We start from the raw sequence: 13,395 nt of genomic DNA, 5'->3' as shown, positions 1-13,395 counted from the left end.
TGTGCATTGCGGCGAGAATCTCGCGGGCCGCACCAAGATGCCGCATGCGGCCCGCGGGCCGCAGGTTGCCGACCCATGCCATAGAACTATAATATTATCTAGGGAAGCAAAGGCTGATGAAGATAAAGAAAGGATAGTGAATGACAGGAAAAGAGTTAATGGTGCACGAAAAATGATGTATTTTACCCTAATGTATGGAAGTGTAGCATGGAGTTAGTAAAAGAAAGATGAAAGTAGATTGAATCCAGTCAAAATGCCATCACTTACACAAGTATATAATATAATAATAATAAAACCCTTATCCGTACCCAATGGTGCATAGGGCACTGCGTCATATAAAAGCAGTGTTATCTTGTTCGTTTACACATGAAGGAAAGGTGATCAACCCTCCGCTTCAGGTACCAGTCCAGGGTAATATTGAATAAATATTACAGTGAAAAAATCACTTATATTTATTTTACCCCTCTTGGGAATCGAACCCAGAACCTCCAGAACGGTAGCCGAGCGTGCTGACCATTACACTACGGAGGCGGACAATAGCCTAAATGCAGTTGAAACGCCATCAAATATGAAGCAAAATTATGTATGATTGATGTTCCAAGATTTGACCGAGGAAAATAAGCGAGATCAAGTATTTCATTTTTCTTTGTTATGTTCAAAGATCTTCCGTAGAAAAGAAGTTAGAGCGTTATGTCACAATCAGTTAGTGATTTTCAGTGTGGTGTCGGGTCGTGGTCCCGTGGTTAGTGCCACGGACTCACAAGTCAGAGTTTCTGGGTTCAAACCCACTCTACCACAATTTGATACCTATTTCTAATGATGAGCCGCTTGGGCTCACAAACATAGTAACACAAATATTTCTATAATTAAAATGTAACTTTGTTTTAAAATCACTATAAATATTTTATTATAACTTAATTATTATGTCTACCGGTTTCGAAGCTAACCGCTTCTTAATCAAGACTGATTAATACTAAAACTCTATCTACTGAACAATATTCAAAATATTTTGACGGTTAGGGAAAGAAGCTTGGGTAGATCTCAAGTGTACAAATATTTCTTTTTTAAACTTAAATTTAATTAAATAAAAGTAAAAATGTAAAAAACAACTTACATGGTCTGCCCAGACCTCCACGACGCGATTCTTCGGCGGCCTTCCGCGCTTCCGGCTGAACATCTCGTCCAGGGAGCTGGCCTGGCTCATGTGGCTTTGCGGCTGCATGGCCCCGGGCCCCATCAGACCGGGGCTCAGCCCCTGCAGCAGCGCCGGGCTGAGGGTCTGCAGGACTCCGGGAGGCAGTGCTTGCAGAGCCTGGCTCTGGAAGGCGGCGGGCAGCAGACTCTGCAGCGCCGGGGGCATGTTCTGGAGAGTGTTTTGGTTCAGGGAGTGCAGGGGACTCTGGTTTAGAGCGTGTGCCAGCCGGCCGAGAGTTGGTGATAGTGGAGAGATCAGCGCGTGTTGACGGTGATGCTCCAACCTGCGGAAGGGCTGGTCCTCCGACGGGAGAATCACACAGCCACAGTTTTCCTGTGAAAAAAACAGATGTTTAAAGTAAACAATATGGAGTGAATTCAGATACTGGATTCCAAGCACAAGGAAATGTTACCAAGATATTTTAGCAGAGATACTAAACTATGCTAAACTAACATGGGCATAATCCAAGGTGGCACAGACTGTGTGCCAACCGCGCAGTGTACAATAGAGATCCTAAGCAATACATACTGTATGCCAAAAGTGGCAGGGATATTATCCAATGTGGCTCAGACTGTGTGCCAACCGTGCAGTGTACAATAGAGATTCTAAGCAATACATAATATATGCCAAACATGAGGGGGATATTATACAATGTGGCTCAGACTGTGTGCCAACCGTGCAGTGCACAATAAAGATCCTATGTAATACATACTGTATGCCAAAAGTGACAGGGTATTATCCAATGTGGCTCAGACTATGTGCCAACCGTGCAGTGTACAAAAGAAATCCAAAGTGATACAGACTGTGTGCTAAACATGACATGTGCGTTATCCAAGGTAGCAAAGACTGTGTACCAACCGCGGGTGAAAATTCAAGGTATTTGTCGTGTGAAGCCATGTTTAGTCTGGTCTTGCACGAATTAGAGAACAGAATTGGTAGCAGACTTACCCAAGTGCAGTGGTAGTGCGTGGAGTCCCGGATGTGGTGACAGGAAGAGCTGCCGCACGGGTTGGAGCGGTTGAAGGTCTGGAAGTACGCCTCCGTCACCTGGCACTGGTGCTCGTGTTCCAAAGCATGCTTTATCATCGTATTGTGGCAGCTAGAAAAAAAACGTATATAATATATAAATAATACCGTGGTTATACTTGAATTTTCATACTTATTTATTACAATTAAAGACGAAACATTTGGAAAACAACAACAAAAAAACTAAAAGTAATTTCACATTTCTTCTTCCTGGCTTCCTACTTATCGTCTTTGTAAACTGTTGGGGTCAGCTCTCCTCGTTCTCAGGTTATAGGTCCTTCTAACATGGACAACGTCACCTAGGCCATGCCTTCGAATCATGTTACCTTTCTGAAGCATCCACAAAAATTAATTATACACTAATGATACGTAATCAAAATCAATATTTTACTAAACAGTGTTACCAGTGGTAAGAGTAGGACAGTCCTGAGCTATACTCTTGTAATGAAACTTTAAGGAAAATTCATCAGATGTCACTTTAAACCTTAAATATCGCAATACATCGACGTACTAAGGACTGTAAAACTCGCCTTCCACATGAAATGCGTTAAAAATAACATTCAAGATAACTCATTGTTATCAGGTGGTTTTGTTCGTCAACCCCTACCCAAATTATACTCTGGCAGACTGCCACCCGACCCTCAGTATACTAATCACAAGTAGCCGCAACACCCAATTCCCATCTGTACAATGTTTGCAGGCGTCTCTCGCGCTCTACCTAAAGTAAGCAAATAGAACGCTTATAAGCGTCTCCCGCTCTTTACCAACAGTATGGAAAAGGACCCTAATTATACTCTGGCAGTCTGCCGCCCGACCCTCAGTATACTAATCACAAGTAGCTGCAACACCCAATTCCCATCTGTACAATGTTTGCAGGGGTCTCTCGCGCTTTACCAAAAGTAAGCATATAGAACGCTTATAAGCGTCTCCCGCTCTCTACCAACAGTATGTCAAAGACGCTTTTAAGCGTTTCCCACTAACAATGTGTTCTTCTTCTTCCCTGGCCTTTGCTGGAACGCAAACAATGTGTTACTATACAAAATAAATTGAGTCATACCTATGGGCCATGTTGCAGCCTTCTCCGAGGCAGTGATAGTGCTTATTGAAGGCGGAACACTTCTGGCACTTGTCGTCTTCATCGGAACCTCCGTTGAAGGCATGGATGTACTTCCTGCACACTTCTTCAACCACGAGCTGGTTCTAGAAGCAAAAATATACAATGTCATCAGTGCCTAGGGCAGAGATGGCGAACCTATGGCAACATATGAGACAATTTTGGATGACATTTTTCATTTCAAACCCTTATCCGCACCCCAATGATGCATAGGGCACTGCATCATATAAACGCAGTGTTATCTTGATCGTTAACACATGAAGGCAAGGTAATCAGCCCTCCGCTTCAGGTACCAGTCCTGGGTAATATGGAATAAGTATAAGAGTGAAAAAATCACTTATATTTATTTGACCCCCCCTGGGAATCGAACCCGGGACCTCCAGAACGGTAGCCGAGTGTGCTGACCATTACACTACGGAGGCGATCAAGACTTTGGATTTCGGATGGCACGAGAATGAAAAGAAAAAATTATCATACATAAGTGATCATACAAAAAAATCATAAAAGTTTTAAAAATAGTAAAAAAAATTCAAAACATTTAAATAGCCACATTTATTTTCTTAATTTATTCATAGATTTGGCGTTTAATTTGTAGAACTCCATTTTAATATATGTATTAAATGTTAAACAAACACTGATTTTTTTAATCTACTAAGTTGTATTTTATTGTTAAAAAAAACACATAAAAATCAATTTTGGGACAATTATTTCACCTAGTTATGGCATTTTCAAACGAATGAAATTGAATGGCATTTGTTTAAAAAAACTAACTAACCATCACGCCGCTTCTCCACAGGGGTAAGCAGAGAGAATAGATTGCCACACCACTCTGTCTTTGCAAACATTTTTCGCCTTTTCCACGTTCATGCATCTCCTCATATATACCCGCCATTATTCCGACTCCTAACCTGACAGCTTTCAAGTATTTTAATTTGAAAAAGAGCCCTTCAAGTATTAAATAATATGTGAAAGTCTGGGGGTTTTAAGCCCTGCCATCAATGATCAGTTCAAGGCCAACAAGCTCACCAAGTTCTGCTGGTGCTCCATCACGGCGTCCACCGAGGATAGATCGCTGGGCGGCTGCAGAGGAATGAGTGGAGGCGGCCCGAACATGCCCGGCATGGAGTTGTCGTCTCCCTCCGCGCCCATCAGGCTGCCGCTCTTCGGAGAACCGGCCTTCATCTTCAGGGACACGTCTTCCGGAGACTGCTGGAACATGGCGTTGTGCATCACAGCCGAAGGTATCCTGGAAGATCAAACATGTCAACATTATTCATTTGAATTTATGTATTGACAACCCTACTTTGGGTTATTTTTGGGCATATTTTTTATAAACCAGCAAAAAAATCACAACGTTTGCTGTCACAATATATTGTCAGGTACGAAACCTGACAAAAATAGTACTTGGTATTATTTGGACACACTTTAAATGTTGTTAATAAATTATCTGGCTAAATTATAAGGTTAAATGATAAAAATGAAAACGATATTTTCTGGCGTTTCTCATGTGTGTGATTATAATCCAGGATTCGGACTTCACATACTAATATAAGAGTTTCTGCTCAATAAAAAGCTTCTTTTCATCTCACCAATAGATGTCTCTATTGATGTTTTTAGTGGTTCAAGAGCAACGTTTCCAAAAAAATATATTATATATATAGAACTTCCAAGAATTTGAGTAGTGTGGTTGTCAATCACGGCTAGAATAGGTGAATGTTACACGTGTGTGACGTATAAAGCCTATGACGGTCGTAAACCGTGTAAATGCCCAGACTTCCATAGTTCTTCTTCTTTATCTATGTTGAGATGTCAAAAAATACTTAAGATAAGGAAATACTTAACATAAAAAAAATACCTACACATACATATAATCACTTACATTATGATCCAGGATTTGGACCTCACATACTAATAAAATTGTTTCTGCTCAATAAAGCTTCTTTTCGTCTCACCAATAGATGTCTCTAGTGAAGTTCTAGTGATTCAAGAGCAATGTTTCAGAATTGGTTCATATATATGGAACTTCCAAGAATTTGAGTAGTGTGGTTGTCAATAATGGGTAGAATTGGTGAATGTTACACGTGTGTAAAGTGATCACTGATACCAGTCTATGACGGTCGTCAGCCCCGTAAATACTCAGACTTCCATTATTCTTCTTCATCTTTGATGAGATGTCTAAAAATACGTTTTATTTTATTGTTTTTTGATCCACGAACTTTTTTATTGAATTTGAATCGCTATTTGTAACTATTTCTATTTGGGATACATTGAAAGCAGTGTGGTTTGATCTGATAGTGTGATATTTACCCATAGTTGAGTTCTTGATCCTTCCGTTCGTGCTTCCTCTTGTGTGAGAAGAGCTGGCTGGATGAGTGCAGTACGTAGTTGCAGCGCGGCCTGATGCAGTGAATATGGTTGCACATTCTGCTGAACCTTAAAAGCAAAAGGGATTAAGTGACAACTGTCATGAGGAGGTACGCCATGGCCACGCTGTAGCGTACCCTAAAACAGAGTAACTTCAAATTATTTTATAATTAAAATGTAACTTTGTTTTAAAATCACTATATAATAATGATAAAACCCTTATCCGCACCCCAATGGTGCATAGGGCACTGCTTCATATAAATGCAGTGTTATCTTGATTGTTTACACATGAAGGGAAGGTGATCAGCCCTCCGCTTCAGGTACCAGTCCAGGGTAATATTGAATAAATATTAGTGAAAAAATCACTTATATTTATTTGACCCCCCCCTGGGAATTAAACCCGGGACCTCCAGAACGGTAGCCGAGCGTGCTGACCATTACACTACGGAGGCGGACAACTTGACTCTTTGCCTTTCAATAACTGTTTTTTATTCAAAACTATATATTTATTATGAAGAAAAACTTGTTTTTTAATACAAAAATGGTGTGAACACAAATTGAAGGATACTAAGTGAAAAGAAGGTAGTTTCATTTACCTGCAGTCTCTATATGGGCATGGCTCGTTCTTCATATACTTCTTGAATCCATCCCGGGCAAGCTGCTCATCTTTGATGTGATACGTCTTGTGTTTTTCTGAAAATAAAGTGATCACATCATCAATATTTACAACATTTTAAATTATAAGCTTAAATAATAAAAATGAAAATCGTATTTTCTGGCGTTTCTCATGTATGTGATTATAATCCGGGATTCGGACCTCACATACTAATATAAGAGTTTCTGCTTAGTAAAAAGCTTCTTTACATCTCACCAATAGATGACTCTAGTGAAGTTCTAGTGATTCAAGAAAAAGGTTTCTAAATTGGTTCATATATACAGAACTTCCAAGAATTTGAGTAGTGTGGTTGTCAATAATGGGTAGAATTGGTGAATGTTACATGTGTGTAAAGTGATCACTTAAACCAGCCTATGACGGTCGTCAGCCCTGTAAATGCCCAGACTTCCATATTCTTCTTCATCTCTGTTGAGATGTCAAAAAATAATATGATTAATATTTATTGACTAACTAACTAACATAGGTTAGGTTAGGTCACCCAATCAGTGGAACCAACCTGCCGATGGAAATTTCAATTGGGAGGACAGTATCCCTGTTCAATCGTATCTCCTTGTATATCTACCCTTTTCACATGGGTGATGGTGCCTTTAAGAGGAAAATACTATTCGCAGGGTAATTCTCGGGTATGTCCGCTTATTATTAACGTTTTTAACTAACTAACAAACCATCACGCCGCTTCGCCGCAGGGGTAGGCAGAGAGAATAGAGCGCCACACCACTCTGTCCTTGCAAACATCCTTCGCCTCTTCCACGTTCATGCATCTCCTCATACATACCCGCTGATTGTTACGACTCCTAAGCTGACCACTTTCAAGTATTTAAACTTTTTAACGTTTTTAAAGTTTAAAAATATAATACAATGTATTAAAAATAAATATCAAGCCACTTACTGAACTTTTTACTGTGCAACAGATCTTTTTAGGTAAAACCTGAATGTCTTTTTTTCCATTTGAAAAAAATTTAGTACCTTTAAAAAAATTATTTAACAATACCTTTTGTTCAAAATGCAAAAACAACACTTTCTGCCCTGTAGCGGGTAAATGTATAGTTTAAAATATGCCTCTTTTGCTGGGATGTAGTACATTTTCGGGGCATTCCGAAAACATGCACAACTAAAAATTGACAATTTTTGATTTATGACGTTGTTGAAAGGAGTGAGCGATATATATGTATGCGTATGTATGTGTCGTGCACAGTTTTTAATCGGGGTAGGCAGTAGGGTTGGGTAAGGATAAGGCATAGTAGGCACGGGTCGTGCCTACTATGCTGATGGTAAGATGACGAAAGAGGATGTACCTTACGTTGTCAGTACTTTTAAAGGCGTGATGACATCACGTTGTCATTCATTCGCGGTACATTTATGATTCGTTATCATCACCACAAAATAAGGGAATGAGTAAATTGTGAGACTCACCCATGTCGGCCTTGTTCTTGAAGGTGTAGCGGCAGCCCGGCCGGCGGCAGTGGAAGTGGGTGGTGCGCTGGCCGCGGAAGGCGCAGTGCGGGGCCGTGCAGCGCTCCGTGGCCCGGAACCGCTGGAAGCCTTCCTGCAGGATGGCCGAGTCCTTGCGGTGGTAGTTGGCGTGCATCTGGACATCCGACGTCGATATATACACCTGCAAACCAAAGTATAAAAGATCAATATAACCGGGGAATTGTGATAGGTTTGTGTTACGGAAAAAAATCGTAACTCGTGAAAGAGATCCGTAATAGAGTGTCGATGAATAATAATTGAGTGGGATCCATGTGCCTTTATTATTTACCTTAATTATTATGTATTATACAAGGCTTATAGATCACTAAGTGGAATTTTAATTCTTTTAGCTAAAAAAAATGTTTTATTTGAATCTGTGTTGGGAACAGGAGGGATAATCTAGTGTGGGCCAATCAGGAAGTTATCAGAATTTATCACATTTTTTACATCTCATCTCAGATGAAGAAGAATATGGAAGAATATGGGCATTAACGAGGCTTACGACCATCATAGGCTGGTTTAATTGATCACTTTACACACGTGTGACAATCATTAATTCTTACCATGATTGACGACCACACTACTCAAATTCTTGGTAGTTCCATATACACATGTATGATCCAATTTTGAAACATTGTACAAGAATCACTAAAATTTTCACTAGTGACATCTATTGGTGAGACGAAGAAGCTTTTTTATTAAATAAATTATCAGCATTTGCTCATTGCTAGGAGGAAACTACGTTGCAGTCCTCAGGAGAAGCCGGACTACTGACTGTCGTCAACAGGCCTTCCCTTCCACTAGAACAGGGTTCGGCATTTAGTGTCTTAGCTTGGTTTATGGTAGCAATGTCCTTCACTAGTTTTATCATGTATGATACCACCTCTCGTGAGGGTTCCTTATGAACTATCACGGCTTGAGAGTTTGATAATCCAGGATTTGATACAATAAATTGTGGATTTATTAGGATTTGTGTAGATTTTTGAGGTTACCTTATCACATCCATCTTGGATACAGTGGTAGTGAGTCTGACTACGGTTGTGGGGACACCCAGCACCTCTTTCTCCACAGTCGTCCAATGGAGAGTACCTCATGAATCCGTGAGCCAATGATTCATCTCGCTTTTTGTGCCACTAAAAAAAAAAACAAATAAATTAGTCACCATAGAAATTATCTTAATGTAGATGAAAAAGAATATAGACTTCCATATTGACAGGACTGGGTATTGACAGGGTTTACAAGCTATCAAAGGCTGGTTTAATTGATCACTTTATACACGTGTTACATTCACCATTCTACCATTATTGAAATTCACACCATTCAAATATCGGAAACTGTATTTATCCTTTGATGGACACCTTCTTTCACAAGTGAGTTCTCGGTATCATCTATGGTTGAGTTAAGTTAGTTTTAAAATAGCAAAGACCTTCATGAAATGTATGTATAATTCATCCCAAATTATTAAACATACTAGGAGAGAAAGTTCGTTCAAAATCTTAAATTTAAAAATATTCACCGATTGCTTCGAAATTTTAACACAATGTTGCATCCGAATGTGTTTTAATCAACACAAACAAAAAAACAGATGACAAGGATTTTTTTACCACAATGGCAGTGCCATCTGTTAAACGTAAAAGTATGACGTGCAACAGTAAACATTTCTCATGGCGCACAGTGTGCTTCTTGATGCAAGGTGTCAATTGACATTTTCAATCTTTTCCCCTGCATTGCTATATCAAAGATATTCACCGCTTCACCAGCATTGTGGACATGTCCGCTTTCTGTTTGATTTATTTTCCGTTTGACTAGACTGAGCCGCAGCAACGCGTGGCCAGGTACAGCTAGTAAATAACAATTATAATAATGACGTTAAATATGAACTATTACCTTGAAATGGCGTATCATTTCTTCCTTTTTGCAGAACACTCGACCACTGCAGTCCAGACAGTGAAAATGCTCCCGGTAGCCGAGGTCTTTGCAATACGAAGAGCCACACTCCAAAGCTGATCCATACCTATAACATAAAAATAATTATATACTCATATATACATCTTCTTCTTCTTCCTGGTTCTATCCCAACTTATCGTCTTTGTAGACTGCTGGGGTCAGCTCTCCTCGTCCTCAGGCTGTAGGTCCTTCTATCATGGACAACGTCACCTAGGCCATGCCTTCGAATCATGTTATCTTTCTGCAGCATCCATGAGTTCTTTGGTCTTCCTCTAGATGTCTTTCGAGGAAGACCCCATGCCTCCCTTATGTCACTGCGACCATATTAGGTCTATTATGACCTCCCTCTGTGTCATAGCTCACTCTCAAGCCCTACGTGAGTCATGTAGCTTACAACCTGTCTTAGTGGTAGGAGCTTCACCTTCTCGGAGTCCAGTAGAGGTCTTCCAAGGATGTGACTTGGTTAGCAAGCGAGTGCGTCACAGTTATAGAGAATGTAGATTGGTGTTTCGTTATCCTCCGTACAAAATCTGCAGACTGGGGAGTCATGTAGTCCAAAGCATGACGGTTAGTTGTTTTTTTTATTAACATTTATTTAAATCACAATTTTAAACATATTTAAAAAAATTTTTTGCACAGACCCACCAAGCCACCTTGTGTGTCTTGTCGGTGGAGTTCTTTTTTAACACATTTTTTATAAGTTTTAACGATTTTAACCTAATATACACACAAAAAAGAGAGAAAAATTAAGAATATAAACATTTTACAATTTTCATAAAATTAACTCTTGATCATTCACCCATTCCTTTATTTTGCCTTTGTTCCATATAGTTAGTTAGTAATTGATTTTTTATTTACCTTTTGACGTATCTTGAATAGTCCAAAGCGGGTATGGTTGGCTGCCTTCTTCCATCCAGCTGTCCGAGAGATGCCAGTAAAGCTGTCAATTAGAAAGATAACATCCATCAAGAACGGCATAAACAATTTACCAGATTTTGCATAGATATATATATATATATTTCCGCCTCCGTAGTGTAATGGTCAGCACGCTCGGCTACCGTTCTGGAGGTCCCGGGTTCGATTCCCAAGGGGGGTAAAAGAAATATAAGTGATTTTTTCACTGTCATATTTATTCAATATTACCCTGGACTGGTACCTGAAGCGGAGGGCTGATCACCTTTCCTTCATGTGTAAACGATCAAGATAACACTGCGTTTATATGACGCAGTGCCCTATGCACCATTGGGGTGCGGATAAGGGTTTTATTATTATTATTTTATTATATATATATATATATATATATATATATATATATATATATATATATATATATATATATATATATATATATATATATATATACATATATATATATATATATATATATATATATATATTTTAATAGCCATATGAAAATAACTCCTGTAATTGGAGATAATCCAGATTTTGTGAACAAGTATTTGGACACACTCAAAATGTTGTTGATAATATTTCATATTATTTTTTGACATCTCACCAAAGATGAAGAAGAATATGCAAGTCTGGGCATTAACGGGGCTGACGACCGTCACAGGCTGGTTTAAGTGATCACTTTACACACGAGTATCAAACAAATATCAATGACCTCTTGCAAAAACCGTCTTATCCCAAAGATTTTTTCGTGTGCTAGATGACAGGTAGTGGACGCATCCGCGAGAATTTCGTTATGTTAAAAATCTAAATTTACATGTAATCTAAGAACACCAGCATATGTTCGCCACACGTGGGCGCTAATAATAACGGTGTTAATTTTATGTGTCGAAAAATACGTAGGTAACGTTAATAATAATCCCATTTGATGGAATGACTCATCTCGCATTATTTTAAAACAAATCATTATTAATTTTTGACGCATCATTAAACTCTACGTAAAATGGTGTTTTTCTCCTTAAATTTAAATTATCCCACACAGTTATATAAGTATAAATTAGGGATGTGACTAAAAGCTAACTGTCACTTATTCGATTACTCGATTAATACGGTATTCGTTACTTTTTCTCGGTTTATATTTCTTTCCAGCTAACATTTCTGGTGGCGAATTGTCAAATACACCAGGAACTAGAAATACGCGATACGCAGCAAAATGTGAGCACTGATTGGCGCAATTACCTTTAAATGATCGAATATTTGTTTTCATTATGTTTAAAAAAAATGTAATTAAAAAAATGTGTAAATAATATAAATATTTATTTTCAAACCCTTATCTGTCTGTCTGCTGTGCTGGTCGGGGTTGTGGTCATCTGTGTACTGGCCAACGTCGGGTCGGAATCGGATCTAGCTGACTAATTGAACTAAATACTAATCCCTTTCACTGCCTACACCGGGGTACTTCTAGAAAATCTGGTGACGGATTTACAAACTTGTATTTATTTAGATTGGCAGTGACAGGTATATTGAAAGCTTTTAAATGTAAATTCACAGTAAAATCGGAATACAATTTTATATTGTTTCACATTTTCAATAAATTTCGTAACTTAGTTAAAAAAAATTGCTTTGCAAGAGCAGATCTGTCAGGAAGCCTAGATGCTTCTATATCAGATCTGGGCATACGATGGGACAGCTTTCAATTAATCCAAAAACTGAATTAAGTAACGACTTTTTTTAATTTTTGTTTTCTTAATTCGGTTATTTTATTCGATTACCCATGTCTACCACACAGTAAAATAAGTTTGTAACGCCTCCGCTCATTCCTACAATAACAATACTTGCGATAATTGTTCAAATGAACAACGCAGATGTACTATCAATTAGACATTCCGTAAGAAATATGGAAAACAGCTCCACGCTTGAAAAAAATACTTAAGCCTTTATGCGTGTGCAAAAATAAAAAATTAAAACATTTAAAAATACATATTATTTTTTGACATCTCATCAAATATGAAGAAGAATATGGAAGTCTGGGCATTTACGGGGCTGACGACCGTCATAAGCTGGTTCAAGTGATCACTTTACACACGTGTTATATTCACCGATTCTACCCATTATTGACAACCACACTACTCAAATTCTTGGAAATTCTATATATATGAACCGATTTCGAAACATTGTTCGTGAATCACTAGAATTTCACTAGAGACATCTATTGGTGAAATGAAAAGAAGCTTTTTATTGAGCAGAAAGTATTTTATGAGTATGAGTATTTTATTAGTAGATTCTACCCATTATTGACAACCACACTACTCAAATTCTTGGAAGTTCTATATATATATGAACCAATTCCGAAACGTTGTTCTTGAATCATTAGAACTTAACTAGAGACATCTATTGGTGAGATGAAAAGAAGCTTTTTTATTGAGCAGAAACTCTTAAAAATATACTTCACATACTTTTAAAAATACATACTAAAAATTACATTTTTTGACATACCAACATAGGTGAAGAAAAATATAGAAGGCTGAGTTTATATCCTGTCATAGGCTGATAAAGTGATCACTTTACACACGTGCAATATTCACAATTCTAACCATGATTGGCAACCACACTACTCAATTTTTTGGAACTCCTACATATATCATTGATTTCATGACAGTGCTCTTGTGAGTCGTTGATGATTGTGCCCAG

The 13,395-nt window shown here is 38.4% G+C and overlaps 2 protein-coding genes across 5 annotated transcripts in view; both read right to left on the bottom strand.

The window, feature by feature from the left end:
• LOC148312752 (uncharacterized) overlaps positions 1 to 13,395 on the bottom strand; it is a 518,102-nt gene that overhangs the window by 6,515 nt on the left and 498,192 nt on the right. The gene's annotated exons all lie outside the window — the stretch shown is intronic.
• The window catches only part of LOC148312755 (zinc finger protein castor homolog 1-like), a 195,965-nt gene that overhangs the window by 14,774 nt on the left and 167,796 nt on the right, over positions 1 to 13,395 (bottom strand). For 3 of the 4 annotated variants that reach the window (XM_088273839.1, XM_088273832.1, XM_088273852.1), the window contains exons 11-20: positions 10,654 to 10,735; positions 9,736 to 9,862; positions 8,841 to 8,981; positions 7,789 to 7,990; positions 6,296 to 6,392; positions 5,643 to 5,768; positions 4,362 to 4,581; positions 3,279 to 3,421; positions 2,144 to 2,294; positions 1,115 to 1,528 (exon numbers count right to left, since the gene is read on the bottom strand). In XM_088273839.1, the coding sequence (XP_088129965.1) occupies positions 1,115 to 1,528; positions 2,144 to 2,294; positions 3,279 to 3,421; positions 4,362 to 4,581; positions 5,643 to 5,768; positions 6,296 to 6,392; positions 7,789 to 7,990; positions 8,841 to 8,981; positions 9,736 to 9,862; positions 10,654 to 10,735 (1,703 nt within the window). The remainder of the gene's footprint in view (positions 1 to 1,114; positions 1,529 to 2,143; positions 2,295 to 3,278; positions 3,422 to 4,361; positions 4,582 to 5,642; positions 5,769 to 6,295; positions 6,393 to 7,788; positions 7,991 to 8,840; positions 8,982 to 9,735; positions 9,863 to 10,653; positions 10,736 to 13,395) is intronic. The other variant, XM_088273847.1, reaches the window with a different exon arrangement.

The sequence above is a fragment of the Brachycentrus maculatus genome, unplaced genomic scaffold, assembly GCF_059751285.1.
Source record: "Brachycentrus maculatus isolate JH-2025_06_01 unplaced genomic scaffold, ASM5975128v1 h1tg000033l, whole genome shotgun sequence".
NCBI classification, from domain to species: domain Eukaryota; kingdom Metazoa; phylum Arthropoda; class Insecta; order Trichoptera; family Brachycentridae; genus Brachycentrus; species Brachycentrus maculatus.
This window is presented reverse-complemented; position numbering and strand designations above follow the sequence as displayed.